Source organism: Haemorhous mexicanus, chromosome 6, assembly GCF_027477595.1.
Source record: "Haemorhous mexicanus isolate bHaeMex1 chromosome 6, bHaeMex1.pri, whole genome shotgun sequence".
NCBI classification, from domain to species: domain Eukaryota; kingdom Metazoa; phylum Chordata; class Aves; order Passeriformes; family Fringillidae; genus Haemorhous; species Haemorhous mexicanus.
Genome location: NC_082346.1, coordinates 65,343,950 through 65,362,911, shown reverse-complemented (window position 1 = coordinate 65,362,911; position 18,962 = coordinate 65,343,950). Strand labels below are relative to the sequence as shown.

Below are 18,962 nucleotides of genomic sequence, written 5' to 3'. Positions count from 1 at the left end.
ATGTAAATAATTATTGTTTTACATTCTTTTCTGGAGGAGGAGAAATTTGGTGGGCTGTTGGTTTGTCGAGTGTCATTGGAGAGGTGGCACTGTCACCCTCCAATCCACTGCCACTTTTGGAAACCTATAAATGTTGGAGTCAGAAATTTAACTTCCCTTCTTTTTACCTTGGAGGTTCCAGCGCGCATGTCATTTTATTTTGTGTCCTAGAGCAACATCTTCCCACAAAAAACTGGATGGGATTTTGGGGTTTGGCAGTTCAGAATTTTATTGGTCGGGCATTTTTGTTGTTATGAGAGGTGAAGATTTTCCTCTCTCTCCATTTCTCCCCTTCATTTTGATGACCACGCTCATGACCACGCTCACGACACTATCCCAAGACTGGGAACAGCCACGCCATTCCAGGTGACCCAGGACATTCCCAACCCCCTTTTCCTTGGGTTTGGGGGTCCTCACCGCTGTATTTGATGACCCGGATGGTGGAGTCCCCCTCCCCAAACCGGGTGATGGGCGTCAGGCGGACCTCGTAGGCCTCGGGCTTGATGAGCTCTGTCAGGTTGTAGGTGATCAGTTCCCCCTTCTGGATGTTCCCGTTCACCGTGATCTCCTGCTCCCACCAGCGCTGCTGGCCGGCCTGCAATCCAAAACATCCAAAGTCAGACATTTTGGGATGTGGATTCACGTTAGAAAGCAGAGCAGACCAGGGAAACCTTCAAAATTCCAGAAGAATCAACAAGGAATACAACAAGGGATTCAACAAGGGATGAAGTTCTTGAACTGTGCCACCATGGAATGTTTCTGTAACAAACCACACCAAAAATTGGGAATATTCTTCCAGGGGCCACTCCACTCCTTCCCTGCCAGCTGCCCATCCTCCCCCCACAGAAATCAAAGGGCACTTGGATGGATTTTGGGACAGGAAAATCGTGTGGGAGCAGAGACTGGGCAACCTTCAAAATTCCAGAAGAATTAGAGATGCAACAAGGAATGAACTTCCTGAGTTATCCCACTGTGGAGAATTTCTATAACAAACCATGCCAAAAATTGGGAATATTTCTTCCAGAGGTCTAATGGCCCCCTTGGATGTGTTTTGGGACAGGAGTCCTCCAGTTCCTGAGGATTTGGGATACTCAGCAGGCAGGGATTACAGCCAAGGACCAAAGGCCAGTTTGTGGTGACACAGAAACACATAGCGGGTCTTGAGGCATTTTTAAAATTTAAAATCCTCAAATTTTAAAAAAATCTGAGTTTTACCCTTAAAACTGGCTTGTCAAAATCTGAAGGATCTTTCCTTTTGAAAGGAAAAACAACTTTTCCTTTCAAGATTGTTGTCCTGCCTGGAATCCAAAGGATTCAAAGGTCAGAGATTTTGGGATTTGTCTTCACCTTAGAACTTCAAAATTCCGAAACAATTAGAGATGCAACAAGGAATGAACTTCCTCAGTTATCCCACTGCGGAGAATTTCTGTAACAAACCACACCAAAAATTGGGAATATTTCTTCCAGAGGTCCAATGGCCCTTGGATGTGTTTTAGGGCAGGAAAAGTGGGGCGTTACCCCAATTCCTGAGGATTTGGGATACTCAGCAGGCAGGGATTACAGCCAAGGAGCAAGGGGCAGTTTGTGGCGATTAGGTTTTAAAAATAAAGAGAATTAAGCTTCTCAAGCCATGTTTTATGTCATTAAGTCAATGAGATCTGTGAACACTGTAGGACAAAATTTAAAAATATTCCCTATTCCACCTCATCTTTGGACAAGGAACCACAAAAACAGAGATTTCCCAAAGAATTTCAATAATTAACGAGGAAAATTTGCAATTACCCAAACCAGACATGAATTTGTATCAAATTCAGTCTCTGCTTTCTATTCCTGCCCTTCTTTCCAGAAGCAATACAATCTCCATTATTTTTTCATTTTGGAAAAGAAAACAATTGGATTTTTCCTTTCAGGATTATCCCTCCAAAACCAGGGGTGGATATTGATATTTCTCCACAGGAAACAACAAAGATTTTGACATTTTTTTCCCCCTCACCATCAACACCAGCTCTGGTCTAATCCTTATTTTTAACCATGGAAACCAGAGGGAAAAAAATCCAAAACAACGGCAAATTGTCACTGTGTTGGATGGAAAATAACCCTGATTTTCCAGCTCTGCTGTGGAATAAATAAATATATAAAATTAAATATATAAATATACAAATAAATATATAAGGCTGCAAATATAAAAATAAATATATAAATAAATATACAAATAAAATTATAGACACACACAATAAATATATAAATATACAAATATAGAAATAGTAAATATATAAATAATAACTATATAAATATATTGGTCTAAAGAAAGAAATTCAGGATCTGCCACACCCAGCTTTGGTTTTTCCACTTGGAAAACCAACCCAGCATTGGAAATGGAGCCACAATCCCAGAAGCTGCTTCCCAAACTCTGGCAACACCAACAACCTGGGCTGAAAATATGAAAATAACTGGAAATAAATGGAGCCCAGAGCATGCTGAAAGTAGGATTTAATTCCTGCAACACCTTGGGGTGCTGGAAACTCCCAGCACCGAGCTGGAGATGCTCTGATTCCAACCTGGAAGCATCCAAAACTGTTTCCCTTGGGGATCTGGGAATCACCTTGGCTCCCCTGGATGGGAAAGAACCAAATCCTCATCACCACTTCCCAAAATTCCCTGTACAGCCCATCCCTAACATTGAGCCTGTGCCCTTTTCCATGAAAAAGCCAAGATTGAGGCTTCCAAGAGAAAATCCACAAGGAACAGCCATGAAACACAGCCCTGCACCTCAATCCCTGTGTCAAGACCTGGAATATCCATAAGAACCAGGATTTGGTTGGAAAAGGAATTTTTGAAAGGAGAAAAGTCTCATAATCAAAGCCCTTTTCCTCACAAAGATAAGGATGAAACTCAGGTGGGGAACAACCTCTGGCCAAGCTGGAATTTTGGTTTTCCAACAGGGAGAAATTGACTTTGGCAAGCTGGAATAACAATTTTCCAGTGGTTTGGGAATATTTATGTAGCCCTGAGGAAAAATGGGAGCAGTTCCTGGAGCATTTATTTGCATTATCCTGTAATTAATTAAGCAGAGAGTATCCACACTCTGGCAACCTGGAGCACTGAAAATTGGTCTGGGACAAGACTCCTTTTTTCCTTGGAATATTTAGGAATCTTTGTTCCCAAAGGAGACAGAAAAGCAAAAGGGGGCTCTAAATGGGGCAGGTGTTTATTCCAGAATGTTGGAACCACCCTGGTGCTTTTTATGTTATTTATGTGGTGCTTTTTTATTTTATGGGGGGCTTTTTTGTTTTATTTATGCCAATAAAAGGAGGTCTATTCCATGTCTTTTGTTGGAAAACTCTATTCTCTTAAAGCCTTGGAATTCTGGACTTCCTGAGGAGTTGATCCTCTGGGATGATTAAAGATTGATTCCCTGTGTGCTCAGATATGTTCATAAAAAATAAACAGCTCCTCACTCCGTTGTTCATGGCCTATTGATTCCCAGCAGAAATTCCTTCACTGACTCCACTAGCTGGACAAGAATCTCTTTAATTAATGACAACGTTAATTGATAACAAAAAAATTAATGACAAAGTCAATTAATCCACTGGATACTCCATAAAAAAATAGTGTCAGTGTTTGAAGTCATTTCTTTACCATTTATACCCACACAGATTGATTTTCCTTAAAATGTAGGAGATTTCTTTGGAAGTTTTATGTCTAAAATTGGGCTGCTCAGTTCATGGATAAATATTCCATTTGCACATCGCAGAGGGAAAATTCCTAGGGAGTGTTTGTGTTATTCCTGCTTTCCTTTCATAATTCTGACTGGAATAGAATCAGGGTTATCCAGGTGAAAATATAAAATTGAGGAGTGGCTCCTGTGTCATCTTCATTCCCAAGGATGGATTTGGAATGACTTGGTGACAAATATCTGGGATTCAGGCAAGCTGTAAAGGATGGTCTGCTCTTGATGGCAGAGAATCAGGGAATCATGGAATATCCTGAGTGGGAAGGGATCCTGAGGATCATCCAGTGCAGCCCCTGTCCCTGCCCAGACCCCCCAACAATCCCACCCTGGGCATCCCTGAGGGTGTTATCCAAACCCTCCTGGAGCTCTGGCAGCCTTGGGAATGTGCCCATTCCCTGGGGAGCTTTCCCAGTGCTTATTCCATCTTCTGGGGGAAGAACCTTTCCTAAATCCACCCTAAACACCCCTTGGCCATTCCCAGGGTCCTGTCCCTGTCCCAGGAACTGAAATTGGAGCTGCCCTCAGGAGGATGTTAAGGACCACAGGGAGGTCTCCCCTCAGTCTCCTCCTCTCCAGCTGCACCATCCCAGTGCCCTCAGCTGCTCCTCACACAATTCCTCTCATTTTCCCTCATTTCTCTCTTTAATTAATGTTTTCACAACCAGCAGAACCCCAAACCCTGATGTGCCTTTCCATGTGGAGCTGGCCCTGCCTCCCTGCTCTCCTGCAGGGAGAGGAGGTTCCCAGCTCCTGTGGATCCAGCTGGGACCAACAGCTCAAACCCAGCCCAGACTGGGCAGGTGAGGCTTGGCTTGAGCCAGGGACAAACTGATCCAAAGTGTCCTGGGTGGGAGTTGGGCTCTGCTCCCAGGGAACAGCAACAGGACAGGAGGAAATTCAGCTGTGCCAGGGGAGGTTTGGGATGGATTTCAGGGAAAGGTTCTTCCCCCAGAGAGTGGAATCAGCACTGGAACAGCTCCCCAGGGAATGGGCACAGCCCCGAGGCTGCCAGAGCTCCAGGAGGGTTTGGACAGCACTGCCAGGGATGCCCAGGGTGGGGTTGCTGGTGGTCTGGGCAGGGAAGGAGTTGGGCTGGATGATCCTTGGGATGCCTCCAACTCAGGATATTCCATGATGATATTCCAGTTGCATGATAAACCTCTTTCCCTGCCTTTTCTGCTCTAAAGCCATTCAACAGTGGGCACAGTCTTTCCCAATTAGGCCATTCCTAATCCAGGAGAACAATCCTGGGCATGGAGTCGACTTTCTTCTTGCAGGATTATATCAACAATCTTCCTGGACTTGCTCCTCCCATTAATTTTTCTTATTTCATTGTTTTATGACATTTATCAAGTATGTAATTGGCTTTGTGAGATACATGCATTGAAAAAAATTTCTTTCCCCCCCTTTTTTTAGAAATTAAAATTCCCAAGTCTTTAGGAATAAGGAATGTGGAATCCAAGGAAGCAGAATGTTTTAGATGCAGATTTTATGGGCTACAAATTGACAGCTGAGAAATCCAGGTGTCAGAAACAGCTGGTCCTGAGCCAGATTTATTGTCTGAGATCCGAGGATGAAAGGGATGGGAACACTTCACGGAAAGCTGAGAAGTTGAGGAAGCCACGGAGCCAACAATGAAATCCTCCTGAAATGTGGAAAACAGCTCTGGGATTGAAGGCAGGGTGGGAAATGATCACTGAGAGAGGGATCCTTTTATCTGAGTGAATTCAAACTCCAGCACCAAGATCTGCTGGAATCTGGAGAACTGGGATAGAAACCACTCTGGCTCCTGGATTTCCATCCCAAGGGATGATAATAAATGATCTTCAAGTTCTGCATTTGGATATTTCAGTCCATTTGGTGAATAAATGGGAATTTGGGGGATTGCAGAGCTGGGAGGGGAAGGTGTTTCCTTGCTTTGAACAACTTCAAACTCAGGGACAGAGAGAGGGACTTTGGATAAAGTCTGGAGTGCCAGGACAAGGGGAATGGCTTCAGACTGTGAGAAAGTAGGGATAGATGGGATATTGGGAAGGAAATCCTGGTTGGGAGCGTGGAGAGGAGCTGGGATGGAATTCCCAGAGAAGCTGTGGATGCCCCAGGATCCCTGGAAGTGTCCCAGGCCAGGTTGGACACTGGGACATGGAGCAGTCTGGGACAGTGGGATGTTTCCCTGCCATGGCAGGGGTGGCACTGGGTGGGATTTGGGCTTCCAATCCACAACAGTTTGGGATTCTGGGATTCTTTAATCAGAAAGTCAATAAATGCACCCTCACTCCCTTTATCCATCGCCATTTATCCAGGGCTGTGGGATCTCTGCTGTGGCACCGACAGAAAATTCCTGTCTCCATTTTCATCCAGTGACTGCTCAGCCTTCCCAGGACATTTGAATCCACCTTCCCCAGCTCAGCGCTGAGTGACAGCAGAAGTCAAAAATGCACTCAAATCCAAAGAGTGGCCGGGAGGAAGCGCCAGAGCCGTGCCCTGCTCAGGGCTGTTTGAAGAGATCCTCATTCCCAACCTGCAGACACCACGGGCTCCCGGGGCTGGGAATAAAGGAAAGGTGGGAGCTTGAATCTTTTATGTAACAAGCTGGAACAAGCTGCTCTCTGGTTTACAGGGACCAGCTGAATTTTTATGACTCTTTCACAGCGGAACCGCTCCTTTTCTAGGTCACCGCGGCTGCGGGGACGTGGCTGTCACCCGCTGTCACCTGCTGAGAGCAGCCACCGCGGAGATCAGAGCTGCACACCCTTCCTGGCTGCTCTGGAAAAGTCTCCCTGGTTCCATTTGCTTTCATCCTGCTGACAGGAAATATCAGAGAGCCGGAGGCGCCCGCCTGGCTCTGCTCGGATGCTGGGAGTCACAAAACATTGGAAGAAATGGGAATGTGGCTTTGGGGACAGGCAAAGTGTGGGGAGGAGACATCTCCACGTGGTGCCAGAGGGAGCCAGAGGTGGTTGGAGCAGCAGCAGGAATGGAACTGCTCCGGGATCTCCAGGTGAATCTCCTGGAAAAGCACAAGGATGTATCTCCCTGGTTCCGTTTGCTTTCATCCTGCTGACAGGAAATATCAGAGAGCCGGAGGCGCCCGTCTGGAGCTGCTTGGATGCTGGGAGTCACGAAACTTCCAGGAGTAGAGAAACCCTCTGAGGGACATTTGGGACCTTTTTTTACATGTTTGGAAAACATCTACTTGGAACAAGCCTGGCGCTGCTTGGATGCTGGGAGCTGCTAAATGTCATTTATTGGGAAGCAATGGGAATCTGGCTTTGGGGACAGGCAAAATGCGGGAAGAAAACATCTTCATGTGGTGCCAGAGGTGGCTGGATCAGCTGCAGGACTGGAGCTGCTCTGAGATCTCCAGGTGAAGCTCCTGGGATAACACAAGGATATTCACAGCTGCTCCAAACTGAGCTCTAGAGGCCAGAGTTGGAAGGGGAAGTCCAAAAGTGGTTTTTTCTGTGTGGATAAACTTCCAGGAGTAGAGAAACCCTCTGCGGGACATTTGGGACCTTTTTTTACATGTTTGGAAAATATTTTTGTGAAACTTCAGCCCAGGGAAGTGCTGGAGTTGCCATCTTGGAAGTGAGGATGTGGCACACGGATTGGATTTCCCGGTCTGAGAGGGCTTTTCCAACCTAAATATTCCATGACTGGACACTTAATAAAATCGACTTCTGGAGTGTCAAAGCCTGGCCAGGGAATACACACAGGGATGCTTGGAAAAGGAAAAAAAACCTGGAAGAACCTGGGTCACTGATTCCAAAGCCATATCAAAAAACGCATAATTGAAATGCAAAAATACATCCATGAAATGCATTACTGTTGGAATATTCTTCAGAGGGCTCTTAAGGAGATGAAAAAATGTCCCTTCCGTGCAGGAATGTCTTGGCAGACCTTGGCACATTCCCAAGGAAGTCAAGAGTGACCCAATCCAGGCGGTTCCCCGATGGGACACCAAGGTTGTCCCCATCCTTCAGCTCCAAATGAAGGGCTGTGCTCAGCAGTGCCCCGAGGAATGGAAATTTCCAGTGCTCAACACTCCCTTTTCCATAAATGCTCCACTCAGGAGGATCTGGAACCTCCTGAGCTGCTCTAAGATCCAGACCAGGTGTCCTGACACTGCCACATGTCCCAGTTTTATGGCTGAGTCCTTTGGCCACCAAATAAATCCCAAAGGAAATCCCAGTGTGCCAGAAGAAGTGAGATCCCACCAGGAAACTCACAGAGCCCAAAGGCTCTCAAAGACAAGTCCAGGGCTTGGACTTGATGATCCTGGAGGATCCCTTCCAGCTCCTTTTCCATAAATGCTCCATGCAGGAGGATTTAGAACCTCCTGAGCTGCTCTAGGATCCAAACCTGGGGTTCTGATGGTGTCAAATGTGAATTTTAAGGCATATTCCCTATGGACACTTGAGGAGACCTTAAATCCCATCCTGGATGGGCAGGGACACCTCCCACTGTCCCAGGGTGTCCCAGTATCCAACCTGGCTTTGGGCACTGCCAGGGATCCAGGGGCAGCCCCAGCTGCTCTGGCAATTCCAGCCCAGCCAGGAATTCCCAATTCCCAATCTCCCATCCATCCCTGCCCTCTGGCACTGGGAGCCATTCCCTGGGTCCTGTCCCTCCATCCCTTGTCCCCAGTCCCTCTCCAGCTCTCCTGGAGCCCCTCCAGGCCCTGCCAGGGGCTCTGAGCTCTGCCTGGAGCCTTCTCCTCTCCAGGGGAACATTCCCAGATATCCCAGCCTGGCTCCACAGGAGTTCCAACTCCCAGCTCTGAACTCCTTAAGTCAAAATCAGAAAAAATTTAATTTTCAGCGTTATCCTTAAATATTTCCCTGATCCATCTGAAGCTTAGAACCGGTTTTACATTGGCAGGAGCTGACCTGGTCCAAACCTCACCTTGCTGTTTGCAAGTGCAGCCTCAGAGCTGTGAAGAAGCAGCACAGGAGGAATCAGCCCTGAAAAGTGGAAATTGGGAATCACAACCATTCCTGCTCTAATTTAATTTTCCAATGCCAGGAACATCAATGAAAAACGTGTCCCTGCATGGCCCAATCTTTTTTTTCTTTGGCCAAACTTTTCCTCCCTCATTCCACAAAAAAAAAAAAAAAAAAACAAAAAAAAAAAAAAACAAAAAAACACCCAAAGCCTCTTTAGATTTCCAAAATCAATGCGTGCAGGGAAATCTTTGGGACAGAAAATATTCCCTTGGAGAAGAAAGATTAAAATCCTTTATGGGAACAACAGGAGGAACATTCCAATAAAAATGTGGAGTTCCAACTCTCTTCCCTCACTGAATTAATTGCTACAAGCGTAATTTTTGTGACTGGTTCTGTAGAAAACTTTCCATATTTTTCATGCCCCAGAGCAATTCCAATGGATTTGCTGGAGATTCCCAGCTTGCCAACATCTTCCCCTTTGGAGCAGATGTGATCCCTGTGATCCTGAGAGAAGGAATCTGCAGAATTCCTGCACTTCAGGTGCAGTCTCAAATGTGCTCAAATAAATCCATTTCTCCTGGGGGACCTCAGTTCCCATTTTCCCATCTTCCCCTTCTCACTCCATAGAGAGAAAAGTGACAATTCCCTATTTTTGTGACTCCTCTTCCCTCTCCTCCTGGCTTCTCTGATTTGTCATTCAGCCAAGATTAATTATTTTATCCAATAATATTTATAACATTATCTTTGATGGGATTTTTTTGAATTCTCCTTAACTAATGCTTGGAATGCCAGAGGTTTTCCCTGTGTCCAGCTTTCCCAGCACTGAATCCCTCTTGGGGACAGGAATTTCTCTCAATTCCAGTGACAGCAGAAAAGCAGGATGTGACAGGAATGTGTCCCATGGTTCTGTGACTCAGCCAGGCTTCGTGGGATATGGGGGAGGAATTCCTGGCTGGGAGGGTGAGGAGAGGCTGGGATAGAATTCCCAAAGAAATGGGGCTTTGGGGAGGAAAAATGGGAATATTTGGCTCAGGCTGACATGGAGTAACTCTGTTAATTACGGAAACAGATAATTAAGATGAAATTGAAACTGAATGGGAAAACCAGCTAAAATTCCTAACGCAATTAATTCCATCAGAAATTCCTTTCCTTCAGCGAGCTACTTCCAGAATTTCCTGATTCCTCCTGGGACCCCCGGAGCCAATTCGTGCCCAGCAGTACCTGGAGTTGCACAAACACGGATTAAACATCCCCTGACGAGGTCTCTGGTGTTGAGATGACCCCAAGGTGTCAGAAAGTCTCTTTTTCCCAGCCCCGAGACGGAAGAAGGTGGCAGAATTCCTTTGCTCTCGTTCTCAAGGTTGTTTATTTTTGCCTATCTCTGTCATCCTTTCTCCGACCCGCCGAGGTCTGTCCGGCAGGAGTGTCCCAGCCTGCCAGGCAGGATGTGTTCTGTCACCATCTGTGTGGCAGCTGTCTCCTGTCCGTTGGGCAGTTTCCCTTATCTCTCCCACACCCACTCCTCCCTCTGGGCAGACACCTGCTGATAAGAGGCCATGGAATGTCCCTGCATGGCTGATAAGAGCTACAGCATCCCATTGGGAGATGGGAGCCCAGGGGGAGGAGCCAAGCATTCCTACCCGGATAGAATCTGGAGATCCTGGAACACCAGCACGGCTTCTCCACTGGATTTCCCAGAGGAACAGCAGCTGTCTCTTCCCCTGGACCTTCAGAGGCAGACTGCACCCTTCTCCAGGATCCCTGCTCCAGCAGAACCAGCCCTGGCACTGCAGGAGGGCTGAGCCACAATTCCAGTGGGACTGCTGCCAGCCCCCTGACCCACAGGGTGTCAGGCTGTGCTCTGGCTCTGGCAGGGTTGGTTTAGTTCACTGCAGTGTTTATTTTATCCTTTTATTTTCTTCCCTAGTAAAGAACTGTTATTCCTGCTCCCATATTTTTGTTGCCTGAGAGCCCCTTAATTTAAATTTTATAGCAATTGGGGGGGGTGGGTGTGGTTAATTTTCCATTCCACGGGAGGCTCCTGCCTTCCTTAGCAGACTCCTGGCTTTCCAAACCGAGACAGTCGGGCTGTGGCAGAGTCCCTGCCCTCGGGGTGGTGTTATCTTTTTATACTAAGAACTACCTGTACTTTATTTACAATAATTTTCCAATACCTATCACCTGTGTTAGACAGTCTGTCTCTGCTCTAAACCAATCCAAAAGTGTCACCATCACAGCAGGAGATGGAGGTGAAGAAGGAGGACAGGACATGCCCAGGTTCCTCCCTCTTGCCTCCTGAACTCCCATTCTAAATTCCCAAAATTCTACTTTTTCACCCTGTGATAAATTCACTGTCAATCCGTTCAAACCCTTGTGGCTTGTGACTCCTCACACAAAGTTGAGAATTGTTTCCAAGGGCTAAAATCAAGGTACAGGTGTCTGTGACTCCGAGCCCAGGGTCTCAAGCCCTCCAGGGCAGTCAGAGGAACGTCCTGGGTTCCGACAATCCCCGATTTCATCTCCAGTCCCTGGGATCCAGGAACATCCCAACTCCAGCCCCTTCCTGGCACCAGAGCCCTTCCCTGGGTGTGTCCCAGGAACTCCACAACATCCAAGGAAGTCACCCAAGCCCAAAGCCCAATAAATAAAATGCTAAGACTGAGGATTTGTTTTCCAAAGCTCATCTCAGTGAGAAATCTGTGGGATAACAAACGATTTTCTTCCTCATATTTAACAAAATATTCCTCTATAAAATCCATTTGAATCCTTCTACTCCTTGTCCCATCCAAATTATTATTCCAGGTGCTGAATATCCCAAGAAAGATTTCTGGGATCAATCTGTTGGGGGATTATTGGAAGGGAAAGCTCAATGGGAGGCTGGCAAAATTCCATAAAATTATCAGCTGGATGCTCCCAAGGAAGGAGGCAAATGGAGAAGGATGACTTGGAGGAGGATGTGGAGGCCAAGGATGACTTGGAGGAGGATGGACTGGGGGAATGGAATGGGGAAAAAATAATATAATAAAATAAATAAAATAAAATAAAATAAAATAAAATAAAATAAAACAAAATAAAACCAAATAAAACAAAATAAAATAAAAAATAAAACTAAGTGAAATACAGTAAAATAATATAAATAAAATAAGATTAAAATGGAATAAAGCAAAAAAGTAAAATAAAATAAAAATAAAGTGAAATAATATGAAATTATAGAATAAAAATGGACTAAAATAAAATAAAATAAAATAAAAATAAAGGTAGAATAAGATAAAATACAAAAAAAAAGGGAAGGGAAATAAAGTTTCAAAAGTAAAATAAATAAACAAAATAAAATAAGGTAAGGATAAAATACAGTAAAATGAAAAAAAATGAAGTTTCAAAAATAAAATAAAATAAATTGAAGTAAAATAAAATAACATTAAATGAAATAAAAATAAATTATGTAAAAAACCATGAAATGAAATGAAATGAAATGAAATGAAATGAAATGAAATGAAATGAAATGAAATGAAATGGAATAGAATGGAATGGATAAAAAAATAAAATTTAAATATTAAAATAAAGTAAAAAAAATAGTAAAATGAAATAAAATAAAATAAAATATAGTAAAATATTTTAAAATAAAATAAAATGAAACAATAAAATAAAACAACATAAAATCACATAAAACAAACTGAAATAAAATAAAATAAAATGATGTTTCAAAAGTAAAATAAAACAAAATAAAATAAAATAAAAATTAAGTAAAATATAATGAAATGAAACTAAATAAAAATAAATAATGTAAAATGGTGTGAAAAGAAATGAAATGAAATTTAAAGAAATGAAATGAAATGAAATGAAATGAAATGAAATGAAATGAAATGAAATGAAATGTAATGAAGTGGGATGGAATGGAATGGGATAGAATGGAATGGGATGGAATGGAATGAATAGAATAAAATAAAATAAAATAAAATAAAATAAAATAAAATAAAATAAAATAAAATAAAATAAATCAAAATAAAACAAAATAAAATGTAGTAAAATGAAATGAAATAAAGTAAAATATTTTAAAATAAAATAAAATAAAACAATAAAATAAATCAACATAAAATCACATAAAACTAACTGAAATAAAATAAAATAAAATTAAGTTTCAGAAGTAAAATAAAACAAAATAAAGTAAAATAAAATAAAAATTAGGTAAAATACCATAAAATGAAATTAAATAAAAATAAATAATGTAAAATGGCATGAAAAGAAATGAAATGAAATGTAAAGAAATGAAATGAAATGAAATGAAATGAAATGAAATGAAATGAAATGAAATGAAATGAAATAAAGTGGGATGGAATGGAATGGGATGGGATGGAATGGAATGGAATGGAATGGAATGGAATGGAATGGAATGGAATGGAATGGAATGGAATGGAATGGGATGGGATGGAATGGGATGGGATGGAATGGAATGGAATGGAATGAATAAAATATGAAATGAAATGAAATGAAATGAAATGAAATGAAATGAAATAAAATGAAATGAAATAAAATAAAATAAAATAAAATAAAATAAAATAAAATAAAATAAAATAAAATAAAATAAAATAAAATAAAATAAAATAAAATAAAACAAACGAAGCAGAGTTCCCCGCCATCCCAGCAGCTCTGCCGGGCCCCGGAGCTCCAGGGCCGAGCCCGCGGCGCTGGCAGCTCACCTGGCGGATGCCCAGGCGATAGGCCAGGATGCGATCCACGGCGCTGGGGTTCATCTGCGTCCACTGCAGGCTGTAGGAGTAGACCCGCGGCCGGTTCTGCCACAGCGGGTTGTACGTGTCGTAGTAGAACTCCGGGGCGTAGGCTTTTCCTGGGGAAAAGATGGAATTAGGGAAAGCACTGATGCCTCAGGTTGGAGCTTTTCTGGTTTTCACATTCTGTGCTGCTTTAGTGGGTCTGGGCTTCATATTATGGGATGGTGAGCTCTGTGCACAGAGCAGGGAGACAAAACAATTCCTGCTCCAGCTGGGCACCAAGGACAAATGATCCAAATCTCAGGCCCTAAACTAAAGCCGCCAGCAGCAAGGACCTGCAAGTCCTTAGAGACCCAAAGGTCACCTTTAATCTGACCCAGACCCTGGAGAAATGACTTCTTTTTCCCTCAGAAAACGGCCTCCATTTGCAGCCACTCACCCTGGCAGACAGTGCGATACCAAGCGAGAAATTTGCAAACTTTGCTGAATTCTCCAAAACTGAAGCTGCCAGCAGCGAGGACCCTGCACGTCCTTAGAGCCCCAAGAGCACAAACATATGGAAACAGGACGACCTCCGTGGTATAGGAGTGTGTCCCCTGCTGACCGAGTGACAAATCTCTCCTTTGTCCCCTCAAAAAGGAAAGAAGCCCAGAAGTTTCTCTCCTCAATTATGTGGAAAAAACACCGCATAGGACCTGGGGGACTTCACCTCAAAATTAAGGATAGCTCATTGGACAGAAGCCAAAAAGTCCCACCTGGGCAATTAACTAGAAAAAGGAGTGAACAAAGAAACCAATAAGAGCAAGAACGTTTGGTACTTATCTCAGTTTTTCTCTGTTTGGTATTTTGCCTTTTATTAAACTTTTTTGTTTTCAACACTGCAACAGAAGCCATCCTGCTGATTGTTATGCCTCCAAGAGTAACTGAGCTATCTGAGGTGTGTTATAGGCCTCCGAGAGCTTATTAAACCTAGCTCAAGAGGTGACTCTACCACCGAGGCAGGGAGAGAATGATGCATCTGACTCCATCTTACCAGAAGGCTAATTAATTACTTGATTATACTATATTGTTCTATACTATATTACATTGCATCTGAACTGAGTCTGCCCAGCACTCAGCTCTGCTCACCCTGCCCAGAATCTGTGACTGTCACCCTCAGCCCTGACACACACACACCCCCCTGGCCCTGACAGCCAAGGAACCAAACCCCATCCCTGTGGGGGAACAATCTCCACATTGCATTCTGCTGGGGCACAAACACGGGCACAGCGAGTGAGATAAGAATTGTTTTTCCTTTCTCTGAGGCTCAGAGGATGTGGAACTCAGGAATATTCTCAGGAAGAATTGTGCCTTGCTTTTCTCTGTGAGGAGAAATGTGGCTACACAAACCCCGTGGGCTGGAGAGAGAAAAACAAGCAGGGTGGGAGTGCCTGGGCTAAAGCTGGGCTGGGACAATGAACTGCAAGGTGCAAATGGAGCAGAGCTGATCCCAGGGAGAGACCCCGTGCCCGGCCGTGCATTTTGGGGCCATTTTGGGTCATCTTGGGTGCAGCCCTGGCTGGGCTCTGGTGCTGCCCAAGGTGCATCCATGGAGGAGATCCTTGGAATAAATCCCTGCTTTATTCTTTAAATCCAGCCTCTGCTCCAGGGCAGCTTGCACAAGGCATCACCAGAAATCATGGAATGGCCAGGCAGCCAGGGAATAACTCAGCTAGCCAAGAATTCACCCTTCCATTGGGAAAAGGAGGGAAAAAAAACAGAAATCATCAGGAAATAACTTCAGCTGGGCATTCCCAGATACAAGGGTTCCAGATGGAGCCACCCCACATTCCCAGGATCCAAAGGCTGAGATCCAGCCCCTCATTCCCAGGATCCAAGGGTTGAGATCCAGCCCCTCATTCCCAGGATCCAAGGCCTTGAGAGCTTTCTACTTCCATCCATACTTCTGCAGGGATTTGGCAGTGGGAATAATTGGGAAAGGGCTGGAAAAGCCTGGGGAAACATGGCCTGCCTGTCACATGGAATATGGGAGGGATATGGATTCATTACTCCCTTCCCTTAACTGGGATTTCAGGAGTTTGTGACAAATCAAACACTGAACTTAGGGATTTTCTCCTCCAAACTATCCCTGGCCCAGGTGGAAATAGAGAGGGATGAGAGGCATTTCAAATTCCAAATGGGACAATTTCCATCAGCAGAAAAGCTGTGAGAAGAGGAGGAAAAAATGCCTTAAAAGCCCCCCAAATGCAAAGGAACAAAGGCAAAATCCTGGGAATAAACAGCAACACGGCACCTATTGATCCAGCTTTTCTCTCCAACCACGCTTTTCTTTTCCAAGCATAAAAAGCCCTTTTAGCCAAGATATTTTTCCCAATTGCCCAGGGAAGGAGGACCCTGCATTAGCCCAGAGTGGAGGAGCAAACAACAATATTCCAAGGAGAGGGAGCAAAGCAAAAGCGCTGCTGGAAAAAAGGGACTGCGGTGGGAATAAAAAGGGAGCAGCAGTCGAGACGATTTGTTTTCCTTGTTCCTGAGAAGTGGGAATAATGGGAAAAGCTCATGCTGGATGCAAATTATCCTCTTCCCACTCCCACTGCTGTTGGATATAATGGGATCTCTGGGGGGGACTGAGAGGAGCCGTAATGAGCCACTTGTCACAGGAGGGGCACTTGAACAACACCGGCACCTTTGGGGCAATAATGAGGCGTCTGAAGAGCTGCATTATCCCAAATCCCTGTGAAAACAACACCGGGAATGGAGAGGCTGGAAATTCAACAGCACGACACTGAGAGCTTCCCTTGTAAGCTTTGGGAAGCAGGGATGTGGTTTGGAGTGCAGGGAAAGCAGAGGTGGCTCCTGGAAGTGTGGGAGTTATGGGGAATCTGGAAATGTCCCTGGTCCCCAAATCCCTTGGCTCTAGATCTTGGGAGAGGAGGGACCTGGATTCTGGCACCTGGATTTCTCAGTGGTCAATTTGTAGCCCATAAAATCTGCATCTAAAACATTCTGCCTCCTTGGATTCCACATTCCTTGTTTTTTAAGACTGGGGGATTTTTAGTTTTTACAATAAAGGGAAAGAGCTTCAGCTGGTCCCTTTTTGGGAAAATGATCAGCCAGGGTTCCTCATCCCGTGGTCCACTGGGATCACTCAGCCATTTATCCCTGAGCAAAAGAATCCCTTAAAGGAATTCTTGCTGGAGTGGGCACTGCAAATTCCAGCTGGGATGAGAGCAGAGCAGCACAGGGATCTCAGCAATGCCACGAGTGCCCCAAACCCTGTGTCCCTAAATGTCCCAGATCCCAGAGGTGGGATTGGTGCTGGCTCCCTTTCTGCAGGAACGAACAGTGGGAATTGTGTGGACATGGAGCATTCAAGGAATCCTTTCCTTACCTGTTTCCTCCTTATTTTCCCATCAAGTTCTGCCAATTCCTTGGAATTTGGGGAACTGCAGCAGCTCTGTCCCATGTCTGTGGCACTGCTGGTGACAGGAGCTGGCTGTGAGCTCTGAGCAGAGCAGCTCCCACTCTCTCACACTCAGGGAAAGGAAATAAAATCCGAGATTTATAAATGCTTCCCCTTGTGGCAACCCCAGCTCCAGCCCTTTCCATCTTTAACATGCTGGGAGAGCATAAATCCTAAAGAAACCCCTGCATTTAACTGTGTGAAATAGTGGGAGACACTGGATTTATGGAAAATGCTGCCCCTTCCTGTGCTCTGCTTTATTCCAGGATCTCTCTTTTATGGAAAGGTTGCAGGAAGAAAGAGAAGACGTTTTGTTCTTTATTTGCATGTGGGAAAGGCAACATCTGTCTCCTTCTGGATCTGCTCCTCATCCCAATCCTGCAGCTGGATCAGCCCAGTCACCTCCTGCCTCCCCATAGCCATGGAAGCTGAAAATCAGGGAATTCTGTGGCTTGGAAGGGACCTTCAAGATGTTTTTTCATTTGTGGCCTTCCCTTAATCCTCCAGGAATGAGTTCCAGGGCCTTCCCTGTCCTCCAGGAGTGACTGGAAAAATGGGATCGGAGCACAGGGAAGCGCAGCCAGGACAGGGTGCAGCTCTGTGGGATCTTTGGAGCAGCACAAGGAACAGGAGCAGCCCCTGGAGGACTCCAGCCCTGGGCAGTAAACTGACTACAATTCCCTGTCTGACAGCAGTAAACTGACTGCAGTTTTAAGCTTTGTTTCTCTTCATTGTCAATAAAAAGGAAAAAAGTTATGGAGAGAAAAGAAATGTTCTAAAAGTTTTGTTCTGATTCTTATTACTCTTTCTTTTAGTTATTAAATTATTAACTATAATTAAATAATTTAATAAATAAATAATACTTAAATTGTCTTTCATTTCCCATTTAAATTTATTTATTAAATAATAATTAAATAATTTTTTAAATAATTAAATTAATAACTTTTTCTTTATACCCTTTTAAAGTTTTGAACCTTCTTTACCTTTCTCCCACTCCCACCTCACAGCAAGAAGTGAGCACTTTAGAGATCAGCCAGCCCTGATCCCACCACACTCATTTGGCACATTAGCCAAAAACCCACAAAATTAGTGAAATCTCAAATTAACAAACCAGAAGCACTGCACTCCCCCAGCCCATGGGAATCACAGCATTCCTGGGCATTCCCAGAGTTCTGCCTCCACACCTGGAGTGGTCCATGCCCACCCAGGCTCTATCCATGGATCCAGCTCCAGCCAGGCCCCCCAAGGCTTCCCAAATTTCTCAGGGTTTCCCGGGAAGCTGTGGCTCTCCCCTCTTGGCATTCACCTCCCTATCCCTGTCCCTTCCCAGCTGTGGGCTCCCAACTTCCTGACAAACCCAACAGGCTGCTCAGCCACTCCTGAGCCACCAGAATTCCCTCACATCCCACAGAGAATCGTTTCAGAGGGAGAAACCAAACAAAATTGCAACTAGGAGTGGGTTGAAAAGCAGATTTCCAAGGAATGCCCCATCCCTGTGGCTGCCCCTGGATCTTGGCAGTGTCCGAGGCCAGGCTGGATGGGGCTTGGGGAACCCTGGGAGAGTGGGAGGTGTCCCTGCCCATGGAAAGGGATGGCTCAGAATGGGATTTCAGGTCTCTTCCAACCCACATCTGTCTGGCATTTTGGTTCACATCCAGCAATGACTTTTTGGGATGAAATCCCTCTATTTTCCTTCCCCCCACCGAGGGCAGACTAGCAGGAAGGATTCACAAATCTGGAGCAGAGGGAAAACCTCAGCCACATTCTCCCTTCATCCTGGAATTCAATCCTCCAGCCTCAGGATGGAAGGAATTAACTTCATTTTCCTCTCCTCACTGCTGACAGGAAAAGCAGGATTGAGATCCAGCAATCCCACCTTGTCCCCTTCCCTAAAATTTGGCATTGCCTGCTACTCTGATGAAGTAAATATCCCAAATTTCCAGACTCTGGAACAATTGCCAAGCAGGGCTTAGCTGGCTCAGAGTCCACTGCCTTTGCCGGGGGTTTGGACCAGGAGATCCATGAAAAATTCCTCTTTCCCAGTGGGAATT

At 44.7% G+C, this 18,962-nt stretch overlaps 1 protein-coding gene across 3 annotated transcripts in view; it reads right to left on the bottom strand.

Annotated features, from left to right (window-relative positions):
• MDGA2 (MAM domain containing glycosylphosphatidylinositol anchor 2) overlaps positions 1-18,962 on the bottom strand; it is a 207,168-nt gene that overhangs the window by 24,137 nt on the left and 164,069 nt on the right. For all 3 annotated transcript variants that reach the window (XM_059850733.1, XM_059850734.1, XM_059850735.1), the window contains 2 exons: positions 13,416-13,564; positions 457-634 (listed from right to left, as the gene is read on the bottom strand). In XM_059850733.1, coding sequence (XP_059706716.1) covers positions 457-634; positions 13,416-13,564 — 327 coding nt within the window. The remainder of the gene's footprint in view (positions 1-456; positions 635-13,415; positions 13,565-18,962) is intronic.